This window comes from Scylla paramamosain, unplaced genomic scaffold, assembly GCF_035594125.1.
Source record: "Scylla paramamosain isolate STU-SP2022 unplaced genomic scaffold, ASM3559412v1 Contig73, whole genome shotgun sequence".
NCBI lineage: Eukaryota > Metazoa > Arthropoda > Malacostraca > Decapoda > Portunidae > Scylla > Scylla paramamosain.
In genome coordinates, this window is record NW_026973738.1 from 416,594 (window position 1) to 444,340 (window position 27,747).

The 27,747-nt window shown below is 35.1% G+C and overlaps 1 protein-coding gene across 1 annotated transcript; it reads right to left on the reverse strand.

Annotated features, from left to right (window-relative positions):
* Window positions 1-1,094: 1,094 nt before the first annotated feature.
* Window positions 1,095-20,012, reverse strand: LOC135098680 (calcium-dependent secretion activator 1-like). The gene is made up of 5 exons (XM_064001077.1): window positions 19,806-20,012; window positions 9,582-9,726; window positions 7,918-8,024; window positions 7,574-7,749; window positions 1,095-3,742 (listed from the first exon to the last, which is right to left on the reverse strand). The coding sequence occupies exons 1-5, from the start codon at window positions 19,916-19,918 to the stop codon at window positions 3,711-3,713; spliced, it is 573 nt and encodes a 190-aa protein (XP_063857147.1). The 5' UTR covers window positions 19,919-20,012; the 3' UTR covers window positions 1,095-3,710.
* Window positions 20,013-27,747: the final 7,735 nt, after the last annotated feature.

A 27,747-nucleotide genomic window follows, 5' to 3' on the forward strand; every position in this document is an offset into this window, starting at 1 on the left:
ATATATAATCCTTGTATCACAACAGCTTAGACCACATCTTTCATTATACTTAAGGAAAAGAAAAGAACACTGTGATTGATATTATGAACCAAGTGAATTTAACACTGCTTCAGAAAAAATATTCTATCTTTCTATCTTTCTCTAAAAATATTCCATTCATCTTTCTATCTTTCTCTAATGCATCACTTCCTCTGGCAGTGTTCCCCAATAAGGGCTGAAGGGCCTCTGCTACTACATAATCACTTTTTTCTTGCCTATTTGTCCTCAACCTCAACTAGCATCGCTTTCACACATGTATTTCCTTACCTTATCCTTTCACCCTCAGTTTTGCATGACATTGAATACTTTCTTTACAAACTCTTTATTCTTCATTCTTTCAATATGGCCAAGTCATCCCAAGTATTTACTTACACCCACTCCACTGTTCCACACCTCATTCCATATATATATTATGTAGGTTCCCATACTCCATTTTTCATATACTTCTTCAATACTCTTACTCTCCTAACTTGTCAGTCCATATGCTCCTCTTTGATAGCTCACTTCTAAACAGTGTTTGTGCGCTATTTGCAGGAGCTGTTCCAAAACCTCCCATGAATAGTGAAAATCCACAAATATGGGAAACCACCCCTATAAAGCTCAGAAATACCTATGGTTATAGTTTAAATCATAAAATATACATATCACATTTATTAAGCACATTTAAAATTCATTTTAACACAATAAGTAACAATTATTATATGTATTCTACATAATTTTCAGTTAAAGAAATTTTGTACACTTTAAAATGAAAGGGGACTAAACTGATATGTACAGTAAACCTTCAATATAACAAATCTCTGTTTACCAAATTTCAGGTATAACAACCCCTTTAAGCCTGCTGCCTGCTTCCTCCCCCCTTTCTCTCTCTCTCTCTCTCTCTCTCTCTCTCTCTCTCTCTCTCTCTCTCTCTATATATATATATATGTATATATATATATATATATATATATATATATATATATATATATATATATATATATATATATATATATATATATATATATATATATATATATATATATATATATATATATTATATTGAATTTTCACCTTTAGCGACCCACCTCCCCCTACGTGTTTGTTATATTGAGGGTTACTGTAATTTACAATAATTGAAAGAATAATCCAGGCTCTTTGGGCCAAAAGATTGACATCTGGCAACTCTGAAAACTCCCCATTAGTTAAATTAGATTAGGAAAAAATCTCCAAATATGGGAAACCACAAATACTGAACTGCAAATATGTAGGGCATCACTGTACTCTTGAATGCTGAGCTTTGTTCCATATCTAAGCCTCTGATTCATACATGAATATTAATAGAATAATACTTTTCCTTAAACTTCTTGATCTCAAGGGGTATTTTTCTTTCATAATCCTTCCAATTAACATTCTCTACTTCCAATGGCATATTTCCCCATTTCATATCCTTAGCACTGCTCTTTTATAATTCCTTCATTCTGTCTCCTAGAACTATTTCACAACCTACTACTGCTGGTACACTCATCCTATAAGTTAGGTGTTGAAGCTAGGGAGTTTCACACACAGGTACACCCTGGGGACTGAACCCAGGACCTTCTGCTTGCTGGGTGGCTATGCTATCCACTGGATCATGGTACACTCTGGTAACAACTCACACACAGGCCACATCACATGCACTGACTGGGAGATTGTGTGCCCTGCAGATCCTCCTCACTGGAGCTATTAAGTCTCACCAGAAAAGCAAGGACTGCCTGGGGATCAAACATGGGATATTCTACCTGCTGGGCACCTATGCTACCTGTTACACGTACAGTATCTTCTGGTGACAACTAACACAAATGTATACTAATATCATACATCTATGTCTTTTTCTCTCAAGAACCATTTCATTTCCTCTCTGATATTCACCTTCAGTTTCCATTTCACACAAATACATAATATAAAATTCATCTACCATTCTCTGAGGTTACCTTACACTCTATGCAGACAACAATGTCATCTGCTAACAAACACATTATCACAATCCTATTCTAAATGGTTCAAGATTTCTACCACTTTAGCTTTTATTTCCCTCATTCATACAACTATAAATAAGTATATTAAACAAACATGAAACATCACCCAATACCTATCCCACTTCCACTCTCATTAAACCCTCCCTCCACTCACATATGTGTTTACCTAACTATGAAATGCCTTCATTCCCTCCAACAACAACAACAGCAGTGTCTCTTGAAATGCAGGTAAAAGCACTGGCAACAAGTAATCTAGGACATCATTTAGTCCAGAGAAAATTATGTAAGTGAAAATAGAAAAGTTAAAGAGGAAGTGATGATAACTTTTTTTTTGTCTTCTTTAGAAATGTTACACAAGTTGGATTCCCAACATCAGAGTAATAATTCATACTGGGCAAACAGGAACTTCAAAGTTAGCATCTGAAAGATGAGATTTTTTTTTTTTGGGGGGGACGAGATAAGTAAATAAATAAACACATAACAAAATATACAATATCTTCTTATGATCTCAAATACAGGTGATCCTATAGATGTGTAATGCTCAACTATTTTTTTAGATCTTTAAAAATCAATAGCTCAAAACCCACTTAATTGTTTGTGGCAAGATGATATATTATATCCTACTCATACCATTACTAATACATACTTCATAGAGCAATATGCATCCACTACTTATTTAATGTTGCACAGGTACATCCTGTTTTTTTATCTAAATGTTTTCAATAGTGATAGGTATCTAGTATCTTACATAAAAAATTGAAGGAGGAGGCAGTATACACCTGCTGAAATGGTAATTACTCCAAGGAAGGTCTCATAAGCACTGGCATAGGTGGGTGCTGTGGATGCTTCTGATTCAGCTGTGTCCTCCTTGAATGTTTCTCTTTGTGTCTCACAAAACAAAGGGAAGCAATCACAGCCTGACCTCTAAATATAATTCTCTTCCTTCACACAACACTATACATGCACTCAAAGCCTGTAAATCTTTCATTCAAAAGTTAAAAAATGAAAATAATTCAAATAATACAATCAGCCTCAGATTCCCTTTCTGGAAAGGGGGATTAATGTCTTTCTGGGGATTAATGTCCCCAGGTCAGACTGCTCTTCTAGTACCAAGTCAAAGTGTCTTGACAATGCCTCAATTTTTTCTACACTTCATCATTTACAGCATTAAATCTAATTTTTAATTTGTGAAACAAGCTCTCTTCATCTCCTTTTCTTAACTGAAACACGTCTGAGGAAATTCTGTTCCCTCCAAGTTTCTTTACCTTCACTTTCAATCCAAAGCTGGATGTTGCATCTATGTGCTATGGACTGGAATTTCATCAACACTGTACTATGAGTCAGGTATGCTACATGAATTCATACTCTATTACCTGGCTTTCCAATCCAGTTTTGGAAGAACATGGAAATAAAAACTATTGCTCAAACTGCATTGAAGTTCCATGGCAGAACAAATGGAATCTTTTCCTTATTTACTTCCATTTTTTTCTAGAGTTATTGGTATATTTATAATTCAGCTATTACTAATAATAATTAAGCAATCTGACTGAATGCATGAAAAGCATAAATTTTTGAAGAGGGGGCTATAAAGAATGAAAAAACAAAGAGATGCTGCTCTATTATCATGCTCTGTCTACTGTAATGTCATGCATGGAAATACAGCAGCATTTGATTTTAGCACTTACCCATTCCAACCATAAGCTGAGCTGAAAAATATTAAGATTTAAGAATACAATAAAAAATTAACAAATTTCAAATACTGACAAAATTAATTGTTGCTCATGTAATAGTGATAAAGTAATGCCTTATCATGACTAATTAAAAAAATAAACATAATTTAATTAAAATAATCAAATTTTCATGATAATATAATTTATATTTCTGAAAAACCATGCAGCTGAAACATATTCTATAAATATAAACAATTCCACTTTAATATATCAACAAATAAAACAAATAATTCTCATTATGAAATTGTATTCATAATTCAACAAGTTAGGCTAAGATGAGTATGTTTCCTTGTAACTTTAAAGGTCACATATATGTAAAAGTTTTACATATTTTCTGACACTTCTATGATCGATCTCCTGACTACTTCTGATTTTACTGATAGATTAATATGAACAAGTAAATTATGCACAAAAGCATAAAAAGGAGAGCATAGAGAGGACAAGGAAAGCAATGTGAGCAAGCAGAAACCATCATTAAAAAAAAAAAAAATAAATAAATAAATAATAATAATAGTAATAAATAAATAAATATAATGTGAGAGGTGAAGAAATGGTCAAAATTTTCAGCATGAGATGGCAAGAGAGTCTGCAGATACATGACTTGACACAGTATCATATCACAAATAACAATTAATGTGTGAGGACCAGAAGGAAGAAGGAGCAAGCATGCGACAATGATTTCTATATATATATATATATATATATATATATATATATATATATATATATATATATATATATATATATATATATATATATATATATATATATATATATATATATATATATATATACATACATACATACATACATACATACATACATACATACATACATACATATATATATATATATATATATATATATATATATATATATATATATATATATATATATATATATATATATATGTTACGCATAATGTGGACAATTGCCTAATGTGAACATTAGGCAGAAAATTGCCTAATGTGTACATCAAGCAAGTAGGTTGCGTAAAGTTTACAAATTGTTAACATTAGGCAAAAAATGCCTATTGTTCAAATTATGCAGCTCAATTTTGCCCAATGTGAATAACCTAACCTAACCTAACCTAACCTAACCTAACCTAACCTAACCTAACCTAACCTAACCTACAAACCCAAAGCTTCGAACAACATCTTTGCTCACAACAACTCGGTAACAGACCCAAAGTTTCGAACAACATTCGAACAAAACTGTAGACACTGGTTTGTCATTCAATTCACATTAGGCAAAATACCCTTGCCTAATTTGAAAATCATGCCTAAAGTGGACATTAAGCAAGTAAGTTGCCTATTGTCAACATCGTGCAAACAAATTGCCTAATATGAACATTAGGCAATTTCACTGCCTAATGTTCACATTAGGCAATTATCCACATTATGCGTGACATATATATATATATATATATACTCGTATATATATATATATATATATATATATATATATATATATATATATATATATATATATATATATATATATATATATATATATATATATACAGTAAAATCCCTCTTATCCGGCATCAACGGGACTGCCGACATGCCAGATACTTGAATATTGCCAGATACTTGAATAGAAGTGAAATTATGTCCACAATCACCACCCTACACTTATGCATCTTACCATAACAAAGATCAGCTGATCTGATCAGCTGCTTAAGTGTAAGCACAACACACTTCCTCTTTTGTACAACTTTAGACATGATGAAGGTGTCAGGCAATAAACAGTGCACACGCGGGACTGAGTCACTGAGTAAACACAGTGCAGTGGGCCGTGGGTGGCGGGAAGCAGTGCGCCCTGGTGGTGAGGGGACAAAGTATGCCTCACGCGGGAATTTTAATTGATTTTATGAGTACACATTGACTTTTTATTGATTTTAGGGCTCGGGGAAAAATGTGCCGGATACTTGAAGCTGCCGGATACTCGAATGCCGGATGTGAGGGGTTTTACTGTATATATATATATATATATATATATATATATATATATATATATATATATATATATATATATATATATATATATATCACTTGTTATTTGAAGCTGTGAAAGAAAAGGGAGTACATTATGGCCACATGGCCACACCACCACACTCAAACTGCAGACACCACAAAACTTCACATAACAAAACTGGAATAACCCTACTATGATGAAGCCAAACTCCAGACAGACAACACAACAAATAGCACAGTCATGCACTCACTCAAAGCTGGACTATAACAGCTTCTGGACTCCACTCAAAATATTCTAATTGTAAGAGATCAACTTTTGGCACTAAACCCTACCCCTAAAGACCTGCCACAATATTACACACACACACACACACACACACACACACACACAAAAAAAAAAAAAAAAAAAAAAAAAAAAAAAAAAAAAATCCATATGGCAAACTGGCTTTAGCTGGAACTTCAACCTCTAGTGGGGCATACCAGAAGAGTGGTGATATGTCTGTCTTGGTCAGGAGTATGGAGCAGAAAGGGACAATGTATGGTTCATATCACATGAACTGAGCCTGGTTCTGAGATTTCCAATGCCCTCTGTACTAAATCAGCTGACTGTATGCAATTTGAATGAGGGAAAAAAATGTTCATTCCAAATTTTTACTTGTCATGCCCATTACAAAAAATCTTCCTGTCTTCAGTTTATTGATGAGCTTTACCCTCACAAATCTCTTTTTGGATGGATTGGTTCCATCTATTAAACTGAATTAGCTTGAATATGTACTAACTTTTATTAGAGATCACCATTACAATGTACAACTGAAGCTTGTTGTAAAGAATGCCTTACTCTTTTTGCATCAACTTTCTCCATATGTGTCACATCATGGATGAAATTAAATAAAAGACTTTTTGTGAATGAGAGAGGAGAAGTATTACTGAGGTCAGCCTGGCTGCCATTTCTGTAAAAAGGCTGTTTGAATTAAAATGTGCACTAACATTGAGGATCCCAACAATCAGATGATAATCAATATGCCATCTCTGGAACTGTAAAATGATTGTCTTTTCCAGTTTAACCTCCATACTCCACACCATCAGTATGAATGGGAATTTTCCTCCATTGTACCATACTAAAACTTTATCATTCATAACAGAATGTTTTGTTTTGGAAGTGTCTGCTTTGGGTTGGTCTTGCCATTTGTAGCATGCAGATGCTGCTTCATGAACTAATGCCTGGAAGTCCAGATTGCTGCCACTACTTAATAATGTTATCAGTTGAGATCACATCCAAAAATTATGATCAGATGATTCTGCTTAATGCATCTGCACCATGAACTTAATTTTCTGTCAAATTATAGCAGTGGTGATTAATGAACATAGAAAGAGTTTGCTTTTACATATTCATAAATGAAGGTGTGTCTTATAGGTTTATATATTTTATATATCATAAAAGCAGCAATTAGTCATACTGTATAAGTCATGTAAAAGACTACCTTCCTCTCAAGACAAGTTAAAAGAAAAATGTCTCTCAGCACCAAGAGGTGTGAAAGGAACATATTCCAAAGGATTTTCTTTCATACAAGAATTTTGGCTATGATTCAATTAAGTGCAGCACTAATGAAACAACATGCATTGCAATGAGCAAAAAATAAATGCTAGATTTTTTTAGCAACAAAAATTACTTATTGGAAAAAAAAATATTTGTGTTGTTTGATGCTTAACTAATGTCTTAATAAATTTCAATAAATAATACTATTTATCTTCTTGATGATGTTTATATCTAGAGATCAAAGAATTTTGCAGCCAATATATATGAATATCATCCAACAGAATGTAGCATTACCTGACACTGCCTCAATGTAGTCCACTGTATACCCGTCCAGCTGCATCATCTTGGTGGGTTCGCTTTTCTTCTCTCTGTAGCTACACATGGCAAATGTGTACTGGGACACTTGTACTAAACAAAAATACCATTTCTTCCACTTTTTCCAGCAACTCTTCCCTAGAGCATACAGATGGCTGTCGAGTGAGATTTTAATAAAATTTAACCTTGTGTAAAGAAAAAAAATGGATGAATTTCATGACACTCATTATGCAGCTTGCAATACAAGTATTTAATAATATATCAATAAAAATACATACAAGATTCAATAGCCATACAATAATGATGATAATGTAAACACTTACCCACAATGTTTTAAGTTTTGTGGTTTATCCATTCTGACAGCAATCTTAATTCTAAGATTATTTTCAGGTGAATTTTTTGGAACTTGCATCTTGTACCATTCAGGTACCTGCAATGATAATGACATCCTTATATTTATGTTCATACTCTTTAATGTAAATAAAATGCCACTATGTTACAATGTTTTGTGCCTATACTTTTATACAGTTCCTGATATCATACATCAAAATCTAACTAAAATTATCTTGAGAACTATAGGGAACTATTCTTCTCAGTTTTAAAGGTTCCTGAGTGTAAGACAAGAAAGACAGCTATGGAATTTGAAAAAGAAGCTGAATAATTGTTGGTATTTCTAGGAGGTAAAATTTGATCTTTATTACAAACTGTTATATAAGTTCTTGTATGCAGCCTTTGAATGTCGATTATTGTCATGAATAATTTCAGCCTCTAATTTATCCATTATATTTCTGTTGGCATGGTGTCTGTGCCTTTTATCACATTCTGATGGTCTTTCAAAGAATTTCATGATTAGAAATTACACTTCTGAAGTGGATCAGCAATAACAATTGTCTGAGAAACAGGAGAACAGATTGAAAGCAGATGCAAGTGTCAAAACACCTGAACCTGTTTTTATCACATGTACATACATTTACCTGATGTTAAGTTGGAACCAGTAACCTGTTCAAAAAACCTACTTTCACTGTGTTCATCTATTGCACTGGAATCAGATAATGATAAAACATGTTTCATGGTCAGAGTGGTGGATGGCAACAGTGCCAGCCTGGTTGCAAATCAGTGAAATTTGAAAATGATATGACAAAATTATTTTTGTAATCTCAGTTAACAGGAAGCTTCAAAGACTCCTATGGTATTATGTACTGTAGTGTCCTTTGTTAAATCATAAATGATCATGTAGATGGTGCCAAATTGAGATTTCTTAACTGCATTGTTAAATAGTACTGACTACAATAGCATCAGGCACATATTTAGGTGTCAGCTTAACTTACAATCTTGATTTTAATTTGTGGAGACAAACAGGACTTCTCAAAAGATGTGATTAGAATTTATCCATCATTAAGAACTAATTGAAATGAGATATATGTTTAAGTTGGGTTTCAAGCAAAGAATCCATAAAGGAATGGCCCCAGTCATGTGGTGTAGATCACACTGTATGCCCTAAAACATTCATGCATACTGTTATAATCCAGCGATTTTTTTTTTCTTCTTCTTTTTGAAGATACCAATGATTGGAGAATTATTTTGATTTCAGATAATCAGAGTGTTACCAAAATATGTTAATCATATAAATTATTTGGATCAGGACATTAATGCAATGGGTGCAATATGTAGCACCCGAGGTTTTAGTTTAGGAAACTAGAAAAGTACAAACAAACATTGATCTATGAACATACAATTTATAAGTTTTCAAAGCTATGAATAAAATTATTTTATCCTTTGTCCTAATGTACAATTGCAAAGTTCATATTTATGAATGAAAATTTCAAAATATTTATCTAAAAGCAATGAAATGTGGATTCAAAGAAAAAATGTCAAATTTTAGTAATGTTTTTAAAGAACATAACTCACTTGTATGAAGGCCAAATAAAGTTATGGCTAAGTATGAACATTTATAAAGAGAAATTTTCAATAAAATTTCTTAACTGACCTTGGATGACATGGCTGTGGGATGTAGAACAACCTTGCCTAGTTCCTTATCATCTAGGGAAAGCATAGATGCTGATTCTGTATACAGCTTTACTTTGACACCAGGTAGTGGATGTGTTGTTGTGAAATCCCCTTGTGTGTCCCACCTGCAAAAAGACAGAACATTAATGACTAATCTTTGCTTAAATAATTCTCTGTGATCAAATAATCAAACATGAATGCTAAACTATGTACTGAAAATCTAGATGTGGTGCATTGATTGGAGAATGGGGTATACCACTAGAAGAATAAGAATAGGGATAGAGCAGCAACCATATGTGCTAAAAGAGGGAAGTTCACATTACTAAAGAGTTGGATCCAAACAAAAGATGATCCACAGATATACCTGGATAAGAGAGTAGACATGGGACAAAGATGATAGATTATGGAGATTTCATCAGAACACCAAAAAAGGCATGCCAGATGCCAAGGTAATTATAACCACAATGAAAATTCAGATCATTATGATGAGATAAAAATTAGCATATGTGAAAAAAATAAATTAACAACAATCAGAAACCAGAGAGAGAGAGAGAGAGAGAGAGAGAGAGAGAGAGAGAGAGAGAGAGAGAGAGAGAGAGAGAGAGAGAGAGAGAGAGAGAGAGAGAGAGACTAGTGATGAAGGAATAAAACCTGAAAAAAAAAAGTTACTAAAGATTTGTGTCACATGGAGAATTTTAAGATGAAAATCTGGGGGTGCATTTAGGATATCTTCAATAAAACTATAGTACTAACATTGATCAAGCAAATAAACACTGAGACCGAAAGACATGAGAACAAAAGAGCACAAATGGAAAGGCATCATGATGAAACAGAGGCCCATTCAAGTAAAAGAATGTGGCAGATATGACAATGTAGGGTTATAAAACACAATACAGTACAGTACTTTTGTTTGCCTTGGAAGGATAAGATCAGCATTTTATATCATAAACCAGAACTTAGCTAAATATGAATCATTAAGGCTATATAAATACAGATTTATAGGGATAATACCTCAACTGGTTTTGCCTATTCCTTCCTCTCTCAGTACAAACAAATATGTGTGATGTGAGGGTCAAGAAATTATATTACTGTAATTCATACATTAGTAAGCTTGTTACTGATGTTGAAGATAATGTTGTTGGTAATTTTCAAGCCCAAAAACTCTAGTCTTACATCATTATATTTGTTTTGATACTTTAGTCAAATATAGCATGTGATGTTTTAAGTGGTTTTCAAACTAGAAAACTATAGTTTTGCATTTGATAATCAGATTTGATTGGGTAAGAGAAAGCATTATAGCAAAGCACTTGAACATTTATATCATTGTTAGTTGTTGTACAGGTGATCTTTAGTGTTATTTCAAAGATAGAAAATTCAAGCTGAAAATGTCAAATCTGAATCTGAAGATTTATCCTGCCTTTTGATAAATTTTTCACTGTTTCTATTGAGCATTCAAAGGGAGCATCACAGTTACAATGAATAAAAGCATTTTTGTATGATGTTAATGCACACATGAAGAGGGAAACAAAAATGGATAAGTTTTAGGATACCAAAGAGTGAGACAAGAGCTGCTAAGCATGGTCTTATCTCACAGAAATGGTAAGCCATTACTAAGCATGTGTTATAAAATGTCTCAAACCCGCCAGATCTGCTGAGTGCGACTTAGCCCTGCCTTAGCAGATGACAAGATTTAAGACACCACCAGAGGTAGCTCAAGCTGGCTAAGACAGTGCTCAGACAACAACAACTAATATGGCTGACAGAATTGGGTCCATGTACAAGCAATTGTACTTAAGTCCAAGTCCAAGTACCTGGATATTTTTCAAGTACAAGTACAGTCACTTTACTACATACTTGAGTCCAAGACCACAATAATTCCAGTCACAGATTCGTAAAGCACGAAAGGTAGTAGTTTTCATACATACACATTAATGAGTACACTGTTAAAAGTGGGATTCACTATTGAAAAGTAAATGGAAATTCTACCTTTATTCTATTTTAGGATGACAGTAATAAACATATTCACACTTGTTGAGTAATGTGGTGCTGTACTGCCCCTGTCTACTGTAGCATGTTACCCATTGAGAAAATACTATTTAATTATGTTCCTTTATCATATATTACACTACAATATCATAGTACTCAATGTACATATTTAACCAATATTATCATCACAAAGTTCACTGGAATCTATATACAGTATATAACTTTTGATTCAGTGCAATATACTTGTTTGTACTGAATGTACTTGGTATTTCCAAGTACTTTGTATCTAAGTACAAGTAAAAGTAACATTGAATTTTTAAACTCCAAGTACAAATACATGATTATCTTTACTTAAGTCCAAGTCCAAGTCCAAGTAAAAGTACATGCACTTGTACCCAACCCTGATGGCTGAATGTCAACAAATATGAAGACAACATCCAAGGACCTTTTGTGAATGAAAGAATGTTCTCAAAAGTATGATGATGCTGACCTTATCAAGAGATGCAGACTGAATCATGAAGGAATAGTTTTTGTGATGGATTTACTGAGAGGGAACTACAAAGTCGTACTGATTGCAACCATGCTAGCAGTCACCCCAGAAATGGCCACTCTCAGATATTTGGGAACTCGAAAAATGCAGTTGTGCAATGGTGATTACTTTGAACTGTCAGAGTCTACAATTACCAGGGTTAAATGCCAAACTCTGAATGCTTTAGCTACTCTAAACATCGTTACCCAATTCATGGAATTTTCCAACAGACCCAGCAGAAATTTAAAGCAAGCAAAATTCATGGCTATTGCAAATTTCCCAGGAGTAGTTGAGATAATAGATGGGACTTATGTAAAAATTGTTACCTCTTGTGAGTATGAAAATGAGTTTGTGAACAGAAAGAACTATCACAGTGTCAATGTTCAAATTGTATTTGATGCAAATTATATGATCCTTGATATTAATACTAACTTTCATGGGTCTGTTCATGATGCAAGGATTTTGAATATGAGTGAATTAGTCTTGCCAGAGTAAGGGAGCATGTGAGACTGGGATTTGTTTTGATTACTGGGAGATGCATTAAGCTTGTCTCAAAAGTTCACTGACATTAATCATAACCAAGTAGAAAATACTGATATTTATAGATATACCATTATTTACTGTTGTATGATCTATTTATGGTATATTCATGTAGAAATAAGGTACTTTTGTTATTTGCTGTTTTGTCTTCATGCTTTCCATAAATCTGTTTGGACTTTGCCTTTCCTTAACTGAGTCATGGCTCAACAAGACTCAACCTATTGTATAAATAAGTCTTAGCCAGAATGGCTCAGCTAAGTACACTCTAAGTCAAAATTTAAGAAATGTTAAGTTTTTCCTATAAATACCAGCCAAGGATCTCAATGGTACCAGTCATATAATTATAGTAAATAAATAAGAGGAAAAAGAAAACAATAAAGACTAAAAATATTGCAAGGACAAAGTATAAGGAATGGAGCAAGAAGAAACTCTTTTGGTTACCTCTCTTATGAATTTTTCATGAAGCAAACATCAAAATAAATTATCAAACCAAATAATTGTCATGAAAAAAAAAAAAAAATAAATAAATAAAAATGAATAATACCTTACTAAGGTTCTAAATTTTACCGTGAAAGTAGCAAATCAAATACATACATATAATCTGTAAGTGATCATTCAGTACTTGATGAAAAATTAGGATGCAATATATGGTTCCCCTGCAAAATTATTACTACCAATATTGTTTCAAGTATTTTTATATCTTACAGAATACTTACAATAAATTATTGCACCATTAATAATTATCAATCTGACAAAGACTTTTGTCTTACCTCCTGAGAAAAACAATTTAAAAGAGTGAAAGTAAGGTTAAAGATACATATCTCTTCTACATTACCTACATAGTTAATACATAAAGTACAATGTTCTTTTTAAAAATAATTTCAATTAGTGCCTGGCAAACATACTTGGGATTCCAGTTGTTACTTGTAGTATGATCAACAACTTTTTGTCTTCTATTTGCTGCAATGGGATTCTTAATCTTACGAGTATTTCTCACAATATGTTTCAAGCAAATTTATTTTACACTATTTCACAGTAAATGCAGTGCAGCTTCTACATTATTACACAACAACAAAACTAGTTCAATGAAGCACAAGTTTAGTTATCTAACTCCTAGAAAAAAGAATACCTATGCTCTTTGTCTGTGCTGTCTAACTCCAGTAATGAATATAAAACCTCAAGAATTTACATTAAAAAAGGAAAAAGAACTGCAATGATGCTGTACCAAGTTTAGATCAATTCCATCTGACTTATCAGTAGTCATTATGCCACAATCAGAGTCATGTACACTTTATGTTTGGTGGTACACTTTTATCAGTGTGATCTCAATTTCATAAAGTACTACCAAGGTACTCTCAAAAGCTGGAAAATAAACAGGAACTGATTGCACAAAGGAGAAATGCCTGTGGCATTACGTGTAGAATCTATGAACTATAGTGCTATGTGTTTTTTTTTTTCTGTGTTTAACTGCTTTTTTGCTATTTTTTCAATGTTAAAGTTTCACTTTGGAATGTAGTAGTACCTCAACTTACAAGTTTTTCAAGATATGAGCTATCACTTGAACAATTATTTGCTTTGAGTTGTGATCCAAAATTCAATATACGAGTGAACCTCAGCTATGCCACCGCTAGCTGGCACAGTGAGCACCACATCGTTCACTTCAATTGTTTTCATATATTTGTTATTTATAAATGCATTTTCTTATAGTAAACCCTCAATACAATGAACACATGAGAGAGAGAGAGAGAGAGAGAGAGAGAGAGAGAGAGAGAGAGAGAGAGAGAGAGAGAGAATCATTGGCCATTGTCAAGGTCACTCACTGGCTGTCACACAGCCACAATTCATCTCTCAAACATGCAGTTGACTGTGTCAGGCAACCCTCCTGCATTTTAAGAACTAAGATGTTCATAAAATAAAGCAAGCATTCAATAATTTTGAAATATGCTGTAAATTGCAAAGTCTTATAAAATAAAATGAGTGTTTGATAGGAGTTATTACACAAGAAATTTGGTAAAGAGGTTTGTTATATCAACAGTTTACTGTCATGTTTTTATATGAGAAAAAAAAAAAAAAAAAAAAGTGTTTTTTGGGGCCTGGAATGGATTAATAACATTTCAGTTAATTTCAATGGCGAAAGTTTATTTGACATATGAGCAAATTGAATTACAAGCTCTGTCAGGGAACAAATTAAACTCATAAGTCGAGGTACCACTGTATTTACACTGAAGTGACAGATGTGAAGGAACAGGAAGTTTGTATCAAATACTACTTCAAACTTAGCAAATGTTGCAAAAAAACTTACACAATTCTTAAAAAGAAATTTTGTTATGATACTTTGGGCCATATGCAGATTATCACTGATTTAATCAGTTAAACTTTAACCACCATACTGCTGAAAATATTGCAAAATTATTCTTGAAGAGTGTAGGTAATTGATATGTAACATCTGCAACATTAAGATGCTGTCATGCAGAACCTGGCAGTTCATTTTGTCAGATGAACTCAACATGAAACAGATTGCTGTAACATTTTATACTATCGATGTTATATAACAACCATAACCGATACTGGCTGGAGGTCTACACAAGACTAGTGAGAATTCAAAAGCAATCAGAAATCATCCAGATTCCTTTTCCAAACTTATACCAGGCCACCTGGTATTATTTATTTGTAAAGATTCTCAGGTTTAATGGAGTATTTCACTAATTTCCTTGAGTCTATATGTATGTCATTATTTTCTATCAAACTAATCTTTCTTTAAGTTTAATGTTTCTGTCCAAACAGGCATAAAAATAGTTTAGGTTCTTCCCTACACTCATTAACTATTTTCTCCTGAAATCTCTTTTTTACCTTCATTCTTTCCTTCTCACCTTCAGATATTCATTCCTTGCTAGTTTAAATGCAACTCTGTAATAAGCCTTAATCACTGCTGATAAAGATGTTAAGAGATTATATTGATGATGATGATGATGATGACACATCAGATCAAAATAGATAATGATTATGTGATGAGCAGCAGAATCATCATCATCATCATTATCATCATTACCTCTGATATTCAGCTCCGATCACACAACCCTGGTCCACACAAATGATGGACATGGGAAAAATATCCAGGACATACTGTGCAAACAAATTCTATACTAGTACCACAGCACACTCCCATCTATAACTGTTGTCCTGCCTCACTCATTCCTCTTTCACTTCTTTCCTTTCCAGACTAAATGGACCTTTTTCCTTCATTTGAACCTCTCAGTCAACTCATTTATATACACAAATCTTTCTTTCACCTCCATTCATGATCATTCCCTATTCATATTTCTTACTGAAATCACGCCAAGCCTGTTCTCCGACTAGCCAAAACTTCTTCGTCAATAGAAAATCTCAGCCTTTCTACATCTAATTTCCCTCATGACACCATTGCCATCTCGTCTATCTCTAAAGCTGAACTCTGCTAAAACTTTTGCTGAAAATGCAATGCTAGATTATTCAGGTCTTGTTCCCCCCTCTCTATCCTTCAGCTATTTCATGTCTCTCACTAAGACCTTTCCTAATGATGCTTTTTGTGCTCTTGTTGGCCTTAATTCTCAGAAGGCTTATGGATCTGATAGGGTCCTTCCTATCATTCTCCAAATTGTGCCTGTACCTTACCTGGTACAAGCAACTCTGTTTCTCAACATCAACCTTTCCTTTCTGTTGGAAGTTTGCCTACATTCAGCCTCTTCCTAAAAAGGGTGACCGCTCTAATCCTGCAAACTACTGCCTTATTGATTTAATTTGCTGCCTTTCTAAATTTTTTTATCTATTCACAACAGAAAGATTCTTAAACATTTATCACTTCACAACCTGATATCTGATTGCCAATATGGATTCTGTCATGGCCACTCTACTGGTGATCTTTTGGCTTTCCTTACTAAGTCTTAGTCATCCACTTTCAGGGATTTTGGTGAAATTTTTGTGGTTGCCTTAGATGTAACAAAAGTATTTGACAGAGTCTGGTACAAAGCTGCAATCTCCAAACTACCCTCCTACAGCTTCTATCCTTCTCTCTGTAACTTCATCTCAAGTTTCCTTTCTGACACCACTGTGTGAAGTCACCTTGTTAAGGTGGTGAGGCTTGAAGCATGGTCAGTACCACCTTCTTTAATGACTCACCTGTCACTGGATGGTTTTGTATCTGTCAGCTCTGTGGACTCAGAGCTCCCCTTTGGCACCATATGACTGCAATGTTGCTGAGTACTCCCTTTTCTTTAATCAATGAAAATCCTTTCTGACAATTCTACTGCTGCTGTGGTAGATAGTTACTCTTCTTATAAGCTTATTAACGGTGGTGTTCCTCAGGGTTTTTTCCTGTCAGCCACTTTCTATTAATCATTAATGTTAAGTCAAACTTACTGTCTTGTCCACTCCTACACTGATGATACCACTTGGCACTTTTCCATGGCTTCTTTGATCTTTCTTAATTTTTTTTATCAAGGCAGAACAAACTTGGTGTTGTTAAGTACCTCAAACACTCAATTCCTATGTCTATGAACTCAAACTCAACACAAGCTTCCAGAGAAGTATACCCTCTTCTTCAATGACACTCAACAGTCTTCTTCTACAGTGATCATCCTCAGTCTGTTATTTACAAATAATCTAAATTGGAAACTTCACATCTCATCTCTTGCTAAAACAACTTCTATGAAGTTAGGTATTCTGAGTGATCTGCCCATTTTTCTCACTCTCCTGGCTGCTAACTCTTACCTGCCCAAGTATGGTGTACACTTCACATATGTTTAAGGGAGGGTTCCACTCATAGTACTTTTTTGAACAGGATGGAATGTCTTATCAACTCCTCTCCTCTAACTAACTGTCTTCAGCCTTCCTCTCTCTTTGCCACAATGTTATGTATCTTGCTACCTTCTACCACTATTTTCATGTCGACTGCTCTTTTGATTTTGTTGACTGCATACCTCCTCTCCTCCCATGGCCTTGTTGCACAAGACTTTCTGTTTTCTCTCACCCATATTCTGTTTCTGTATCTTCCCATTCCTATGACTTGAATTCTTTCAAGACCAATGTTTCAAGACACTTCTCTTCCAATTTTAGATAATCCTTTTGAATATTTCCCTTAGGGACTGGCATGTCAGTGGCCTTTTTTCTTAATTTTCTGAATCCCTTGGCCACTCTTATATAAAAAAATAATAAATAAATAAATAAATAAATAAATAATAAAAGGCACAAGTTGTGTACCATGAGTGTTCTGTTGTGTCCACTCTTTAGATAAATTTCTTACCATTTCAAAACTTGCAGCATCACAAAACAGGCATTAAAAGAAAAAAAATAAAAGATTTACAGTGAGCACAGTATTAAACATCAGCAGCACCACCCTTTTGTTTAACGTCCTTATTACAATAAAGAAAATAAAAAATAAAGGGAAAATGTATACACATAAATAAACCATACTAAAAATTTTAAGACTTCTATGCAAATATAAGATGTGGTATAGCTGTAGTTCTTGGGAGCATAAAGGTCCCCAAAATTATCTTGGAACCCAATGACAGATGCCTTGAAAGATCAAAACTCACAGTGAACAAGATAAGTGATGAAGCATGTCCCAATTTTCATATACTGCCTCAAAATTTCATTAGTAGCAAGATACCTCCCCTTTAAGCATAAATTACAGCCTGCCTTCTCCTGGGTTTACTTTTACAAAATTTCCACAAGCAAGTGAAATCCATTTCTTTACACAACACCAAGGTAAGAACTTCTCAAACATTAGTGGGGGTGATCACCTAATGATCCTGCACCCTTATCTTAACGATCTGAGTACTTTTTGATGAGGTTTTGATATGGTGAATCCCCATACTTTCAGATAACATTCCCATGATTGTTCTGCATATGTCTGGTAACTTCCTTGGCCTTGTGATACTGGCTGCCACTGTGCATGAAGACAAAGGCAATAGAAATATGATATGACTACAAGATTTTCTTCTCCAGTATCTTCAAATGCCAATGTGTACCCAAAGTAGTTTTACAAAGAGGGAAATACAGACTCCCATGATCCTCCAGACAGAATAATAAAGATTCATTATCTTGATGGTATAGGGGAGCTCATGCTTATTCCTCTTAGCAGAGCAATGAACTTCAATTCTTCTTTCCTCCAAATTGTTTCTCATGCTGTAGTTTAGAGATGAGAGAAAACTTGTAAGGCAGCTGGAACAGCCATGTGATGGTCAACCTGCTTTGATTTCCTTTACTGGGATATTTTCTTCCCTTAGAGCAAACAGATGGAATTTCTTTATATGATACCTCTATGATTCAGATGTAAATATACATATAATAGTGTGGTAACAAAGAATGAGAAAACAGTAACTGGTATGATCTGGCTGAGGAACAAAATACAATCAATGTTGAATCCCAAGGCACAATGAACTCCTTGCAGGCTCTCAACCACACCAAATACTATGTCAAGCCTGTCAAATGTCACTAAATTTTCTCATTTCCAAGTGAATGAATACTGGGGTACTAAATGAAGCCACATTTCTACATATACAATAAACATGACTTCTGTCATTACTTACTGTACCCACTGTATATAATAACTTAAAAAGACTATGTTTAAAAACTTGTTCATCATTTTACCAACCACTTAAAAAAGACAACATTATATAAAGAAAAAAATATATCTATATTAGTATAAAAAAGGCAACTTAAGAAGCCAGGGTAAGAATTCATTACCCCTAAACTGTGACTGGTAGGGCCTGAGGCCTGAGATGCTACGACATCATCTTGACAAATGTTTAAGTTACAACCAATCTTATTTGATGATGAAGATAAGAACATGAAATCATAATACAATATGAGATTTATCTCCTTCATTAATTCCTATGCAAAGATTACTTTTGCTCCTTTGTCTTTCCAAGGAGTGCTAACCAAGATGTTTTAACTTATTCTGCACAGTATTTCAGTTCATAGACAAATGATACTACCAACATCTATATCCCTTCTCTGAATTCTGCAAGATAAAAGAATAGATTATGACATTATATAGGTAAGTATGAATTACTAGCATGTTTCTATTTTCTACCTAACACATCAAAGGAACAATTAGCAAAATGATTTATAATGGTTCTTTATGGAGATATATTTTATGACATCTCTTACATTGGTTTTGATGCCTCTGCTTGGTCAGTCTGAAGCTTTTCTCCACCCTCCACCTCCATCGTGCAGTAAAATATTCTGTTTGGTGGTAGATGTTTGATCTCCCGCACCTCCATCACCAGCACCTGCCCAGAGAAAAGTTAATTAAGCATTGATGATACAATGCATTCAATAACACTAACACACAAAAGAGTCTTATACATCTATGAGACCTGCCTTTAAAATTTTCAACAAATTTTGATATATATGTTTGTACTTGCATGTACAAACATGTAAGTTTGCAATATAAGTTTTAAACTTATTAATGATGCTGCATGCACACCTGAACTAATTTAATTTTGTATTAATAAACAATTACCTACATATCTGTTAATTAATCACCTATATAATTATCTATAAATGATGGAAATTTATTTACCTATCCATCTAAATATCTATTGAGGAGATGCATTTACAATGCTCACTAAATCTATGCACCTCTGGAGTTTAACTGAATGACGCAAGTTCATTAAATATCACAGTACTTCCGTGATAAACCTATAAATCACAGATCAAAGTTTGACTGTCATGATATTAATAATGTGATAATACTTGCCTTCAAAAATCATCTATTTGTATGACATATATTACCATTCTCTAGTACATAAATTATATATAAAACAAAATATCATGTCTTGATTACAATGAGTAAGCCAAAAAATCTTATTTTAGCAGTAAAACTTGTGATCCACATCTATATAGACTTAAAAATATTATATGCCATGACTTTCAAGACAAAATATTAAATATACAAAATTAAGAAAAAATATTCTGAGAATGGTAACTTGCAAATATGGCAAAGTAGTTTGCATTGTTACAGGAAACAAAATTGTCAGTTACATAATGAGAACAAGTTCCATTCAGAAGTCATGAGTCAATTAATTTTTGGTCCTCAATTGCTTACAGATTATATAAAATGAAAATTAAGGAAAAGATATTTGGTTATGGCAATTGTGAAGTTTGAATGAAGTGTCATATTTGTAGATCTGATGAAAATCTAATTCAAACTAGGATTGTATATTCCATTTGCAAGTACCTGTTTATATAAAAACAAAAGCCTAGCAGTCTTGCAATTAGCATACTTGTCTCACAAATGCAATCTTGGGCTGAAGTTCCTGGCTAGATACAGATAATTTTACTTTATTTTCTTTGATACATAGCATAGAATAAACATAGATCAAATTTTAAAAGTTGTGACCTCTTTACGTGTGTATAGTACTACTGAAGCAAAAGGCTTGCAGTTTTGTCCTATATGCTAAAGGAGCTTGTATTTATATAACTGCAGTGAATAGGACATTAGATAAATTTATATCATCTGCTTTCATTTAGCTTGCTTAAAGAAAAAATTCATCGTACCTGGAACTAATATCATCTCCAATTCCTTTTAAATATCAAACCTACCTGATAAGGTAAACCTCTCAACAGGAAATAAATAACTAGTTTTTAAAAGCTATACAGTATCCATATGCCTTTGATATTCCATTATTTCCTATTAAAAGATTTCATCTAATTATTTGTTATATAGCTTTCTTTACTTCCTCTACTTATCACTATTTGAACTTATCTAATCTTCCTTTGTATCCCATCTGCTTAAAACATAATAAGAGACTGGCTATAGACACATTCTCTTTATTTCTTTCCATGAAAAATTCATCATGTAGTCATGTAGGTGACTAGACCATGGCAGCATAATTCAATCTTAATCTTCCTTATGCGACTATCAATTCTCTCCTAGAATTTTTCAATTCATGTAATGTCCATGTTTGTCAAAAACTTATGATTTTCTTCAATAAGTTGGAACCGTCTCTCTCTCTCTCTCTCTCTCTCTCTCTCTCTCTCTCTCTCTATTTCTTCTCCTTTTGACCTTTTCCAGAGAACTATTTCACCTCTCTCCACCACAGGAGCAACTGGAATAAGTCACGAATACTCTCTCCTCTAATATCTGGCTTCTTCCAGATTCTGGTGTCCTGTAGGGCCTTATATGGTACAGGTCCTCCCAGTTATATGATTCATCATTATACTATAATTTGCTTTCACAGTCATTCTTCTTTGCTACTCTTTGCTCACTGTGTGATCAGTTATGCATTGTTTTTTACAATCACCCTAGTGCGCACTCACTCTCTCCAAACACAAGTGTAGTGGCATTTGTTTGGGTGAACAATCATAGCGCCACAATACTCCAGCGGCTAGTATTTCCTGCACTCTCATTGTGTTCGCCAGCTATGTTGTGTTTGGAAGTGCCCGGGATTTACCAGAGATATACGACATCAGTGACTTTAAATTGTCAACCATGGCTTCCAAATGCCTTGCTGGCTCCAATGACTGCCCTATCAAAGCCAAGAAAGCAAGAAGAAACATCAATCTTGAGACAAAATTGGTGATTCTGATGCAGCATGTTGGAGAAGGGGTGAATGTCATTGCACAATTGCTTGGTTTGGCTCAGTCATCTGTCTCCACTGTCTTCAAGAATGCTGCCAACATCAGGAAAGCAGGTGAAGCTTGCACTAATATCCCTTAGCCTAGGAGGGGACATTAAGGCAAGGGGTCCTCCAGCCTAAGGGGGGGGGGCAATATGGTCTTGACACTACAGTGAAAGTACAAAAATTATTTTAATTTAATTTTATTTTATTGCTTTATTCTTGTTTATCTTATTTTTGTAACATGTTTTATTAATTTAGGCAATAACTGTATTTACATACAATATCCCTCCCTAAATATGCCTTTACCTTGACTCACTCAGCACCACATCTATGCTCTCTGAAATTTCACTGGCTACTGATTGAACAAAGAGAGATGGGGACCCACACCACCAGGAAGAGAAACACAGGCCAGAACATGTGATGGGGGTGGGGGGGGAAGAGAGGCCTGCCTCCTGCCCATTGGATGCTCTATGCACTCATCGCTCTCTCACTCTCTCTGATCACTTATGTTTCAAAAACTCTAGACATTTGGGGGCTGGGTGAAAACAAACTACATCATGAGGAACATCAACTCTTCACCTGCTCACCCATGCAGTCTTAACTCTCAAAAAGGACTGGAAAGGGGGAAATTGGGTTGGGGAGAAACACTTAAATTTAAACTGTAACTTCCTGGCTCATTCCTCTACCTGTCAGGGCCATGTCCGCATCCCATGCTCCCCCCCCTGTCCCTCTCTCTTCCTCTCTGTTCAGTCCATTACTATTTGTGCAGCACATAACACACCCTCTCCCAAACAATGAAATTTGGAAGTCTTATGACTTATTAAATTTTGGTATAAAGGTGACAATATTTAAGTCCTGGCCTGGGGCAAACAATTGGCCATGACATTGTTGGCCCCTTTAATGTGCCTGACATTGAGATTATCACAGATGGGCATTATAGCGATAAATTATCATGATAATTTATCACAATAACGATATCGGGTTATCATTTATCCAATAATTATTCCTCCTGCATTATCAATTCATTGGTATCACCAATACTTTTGGCTCCAAACTAGCAATAATCAATAATTTTATTTTTTGGAATATGAGGATATTGAAGTTTTGAACTTTTGAAATCAAATATAGTTATTTTATTTAAAACAGTACTTTTCATTGCTGAAGAGACAAGATAAACATTGTATTTGAATTTTTCTAAGATCTTTCTAAATTTCAAAGATAAAGATAAAACTAAAGATTTGGATTTATTGATTTTTTATTTAGGATATTGATATTTTCATCGCTAGTATCGGAACTTTGGATATATTGATTTATCGGTTATTGGGTGATGAATCCATTCTGAGTTATCACTAATAAGGTTATCATTATCGATTTAATGGTTATTGTGATAATTTTTTTCATTATTGTGCCTAGCTATAGAGATTGTGCTCCCTCAGCAGCAGCGGCAGACCCCACCAGGTGAGTCTCACATTTTTATATTTGAAGCAGTTTAGAAATTGCAAGGGACTGTGATCTGAGAAAATAGTTACCTTGGGCTCATAGGCAGGCATATAAACTTCAAAATGCTGCTGTGCCAAAATTATACAAAGAAGCTCTTGTTCAATGACTGAATTTTCACAACTTCTGAGTTGTGGTGAACTTCTCAGACAAATAGCAAACGGGATGATTGACTTGATCTGGCTGTATCAGTACAAGCTGGCATTGACAGCTAAGGCAAAGGGCCTTGAAAAATCAGGTGCCCTTAACACAGGTAGGCTGCACAGCACAGATTTTTCTTCACAAAGGACCCTTGCACTCTCCTGTCTAATTCCAGCAGTCTCCCTTCTATAGGAGGTCTGTTAAGGGGACCAGTAAGGTAGAATACCCAGGAACAAACTAATAGCAGTATCCGATTACCCTGAGGATCCTCTGGAGAATTCAACGATAGGTCAGGGTGGGAAACCACCTGATCACCTCCACTTTGGCCTTAGGAGGGGTAACATAAACTTGACCCACAACATATCCCAAATATTGGACTTGGGCCTTAATGAAGTCACACTTATCAAGAATGACTACTAAGCCAGCCTCCTGCAGATGCACAAACAGAGCCTCCACATTATTAAGGTGGTCATACCAGTAAGTGTCACAGATCATCACATTTTTAATATAAATGACAGTGTGGCACACCTTCTACTACTATGTCCATCAATTGCTAGAAATGGGCCAGGACATTTTAGAGGCCATAAAGGATGACCTGGCTCTGATACACAGCACCATTTGCCACAAAGCTAGCTAGTCTTTGGCCCAGTCAGTCAGGGGGACTTGCCAATAGCCCTTGACATGATCAATTTTCATTATGAAGGTGGCTGCCCTAATTCAGTCCATAGAATCATCTATCCTAAGAAGGTGATAAGTGTCAACCTAAGACAGAGAATTTACCTTTCTGAAATCTAAACAAAACCTAACCTGGTCATCAGGGTTAGGCTGGAGGGTGATAGGAGAACTCCACTTACAATAGGTCCATTTGATTAGACCATTATCCAGTATGTACTTCAAATCCTCCTCCAGCAGCTGTTGTTTATGGGGATTTACATGATAGGGAGCCAGTTTGACAGGGGCAGCAACCTCTATATCAATATCATGTTCAACAATTGCCGTTTTCCCCGGGACACTGCTGAAGACCGAGGGGTATTTTCCCAAACAGTCTAACATCTCACATTGGCATCCTGGACCCAAGTGACTCAGTTTTTCTTTTAGGAGCTGGGCACTATTCTGCTCCCATTACTCTACAGGCACAGTCTGCTCGGGACAAAAATTATCAGGTTCTTCTCCATCATTTCCCAGAAATAAAACTAAAGGCACCTCTTCCATAGCTGAAACTAAAGGGGTTGGCTGGCTATTCTTATAGTAATAAGAATAGCCAGAGCTGAGTCCACTTCTGCCAATCAAGAGCAGCAACCACATAATCCAATTCACCCACTCGCTTCTCTACTAAGTAGGGACTGCTGTAGCATGCAGCCAGCGGCTATCCTTGGACCAGGAGCAACACCAGCACTTCATCCCTTGAGTGAAACTCCAGTACTTGACCTTCCAGTCATAGTACACCTTCATGTTCTTCTGAGCCTGGCCCAGGTGCGACTGAGCCAACTTGAGAGTTTTCAGCAGATGTTCCTGTGTACATATCACCATTCCCAATAAGGATTCCGGCAAGCCCGAACTGGGACAGTGCACACAGTCACTGAAAATGAGCTGATTTGGAAAGAACCCCAACGACTTAGTAGGTGCCTCTTGCACAACAAACATCACATACAGGACTGCCTCATCCATCCCGATCCTTATATCCTCATCATGGTCTACACAGAAGGCCCTCAACATGGCTCCTTGTGACTGAGGGAGGTAGTCACCAGGGAGAACATGCCTAATCCCCCACTCAGTCATTGTTTGAGCAAACAATTTCGAAATGAAACTAGTCCCTTGGTCTGACTGTATCTCAGAAGGCAGTATAAAATAGATAAAGAAGCTTAACAAGGCCCTAGAAGGTGGAAGATGACCCACTATATCAGTAAGAACCCTGTTGAAGGGAGGGGCAACTGCCAGGATGGGGTGGAGAGGTGCCACCAGTGGCATTTCATTTGGCTTGCCCACCACTTGACAAGTGTGGCAGCACCTAAATACAGTAGCAACACTACCAGCCATGCTAGGCCACCAGAAATTTTTCTGCAGTCTCTCCACTGTCTTTCAAATTCCAAAGTGCCCAGCCATTGGGCCCTCATGTGCCAGTAGCACCAGTGCTTGTCTAAACTTAGAAGGCACTATAAACTATAACTTGGAGTAACTCTCCTCTGTCCACCTCTCTCCACTGGCAATACAAAATTTTATTCAACAATACAAACTCCTTCTGACCTTTCACCTTTTCACTACACTCACCCACCATGACAAACTTCCTGTCCCTCTGCTACTCCTCAATTAATTCACCAGGCTCAACTTCATCAAGATCCTTTGGAACAACAGGGTCAGGTGGCAGTGGCAAAGCTGACACTCTAGTCCCCTGCAAATCCACCCTTAAATATACAGAAATATCCCTCCCTAAATATGCCTTCACCTGGACTCACTCAGCACCACATCTATGCTCTCTGAATTTTCACTAGCTACTGCTTGAGCAAAAAGAGAAGGGGATCCATGCCACCAGGAGGATGCACACAAGCCAGAACATATGATGGGGGAGAAGAGGGAAGGGGGTGTGAGAGACCTGCTTCTAGCCTGCTGGATGCTCTAAGCATACATTGCTCTCTCACTCTCTCTGATCACTTATGTTTTGAAAACTCGAGGGACATTTTGGGGGCTGGGGAAAAACAAACTACACCATGGGGAACAGCAACTCTTCATCTAGACATCCCTGCAGTCTCAACTCTCAAAAAGGACTTGAAAATTGAGTGGGGAAGAAACACTTTAAATTTATACAAGTTTTACTGTAACTTCCTGGCTTGTTCCTCTACCCGCCAGTGATGCATCCACGTCCTGTGCTCCCCCTTGTCTCTCTCTCTCTCTTCCTCTCTGTTCTGTCCATTACTATTTGTGCAGCTCATAACAGCATAAAAAAAATTTGATCCTTATAGGTAGTCTGCAAATATGTTATTTTAATTTTTGGGAAGTTTGTCTCAACCAGACCAGAACCACAGTCATTTTCTGCTAATGATTTTATTAAACCCTAAAGGGCAGGGACATTATGCTGTAAATCACTCCTGCATAGCAGTGTTTTAATACTTTCATGGAAATTTCTCCATTTTTATTACAAATTTCACAGCTCTGATTGGGTTATCCCTTTAGATTTAAGAGCATTTCCTTCATTGATCCTTCCTCTTTAATCTGCCACAAACTTCAAGTTTCTACATCATGTGGTTTTTCTGTGGTGATGTGATGAATTAGAGAAACTATCTTACTAAAGCAGACCTTTACCTAGAATGCTGCCAAGAATTTACAAGGTGAGTAAATATTTCTCCCCAAGTTCCTCAGCAATATCCCATATATATATATATATATATATATATATATATATATATATATATATATATATATATATATATATATACACACACACACACACACACATGATGCCGTAGTTGATGGCTTATAAGATGCACCTCAGTTTAGGCAAGCATTTAGAAAAAAATAAAAAAATAAAAAAATAAAATAAAATAAAATAAAATAAATAAATAAAAATAAATAAATAAATAAATAAATAAGCGGGTTTAAGCTCTGAATATGAAATGAATGGTTTAACCAGACATTTAAAGCCCTCTCATATGTATTCAGATCCTTATTAGATCCCAATATTTTTCCTTAGCAAATTTCTATCATTTGTAATTGCATACAATTGCGTAATTGCATACACAATTGCGTAACATACGCAATTGTGTATGCATGTTGTTTCTGTGACTCCATTATGTTGGGGTGATGGAATCTGGAAATTTTAAACACTATTGCATAAACTGTATTGCACAAATATT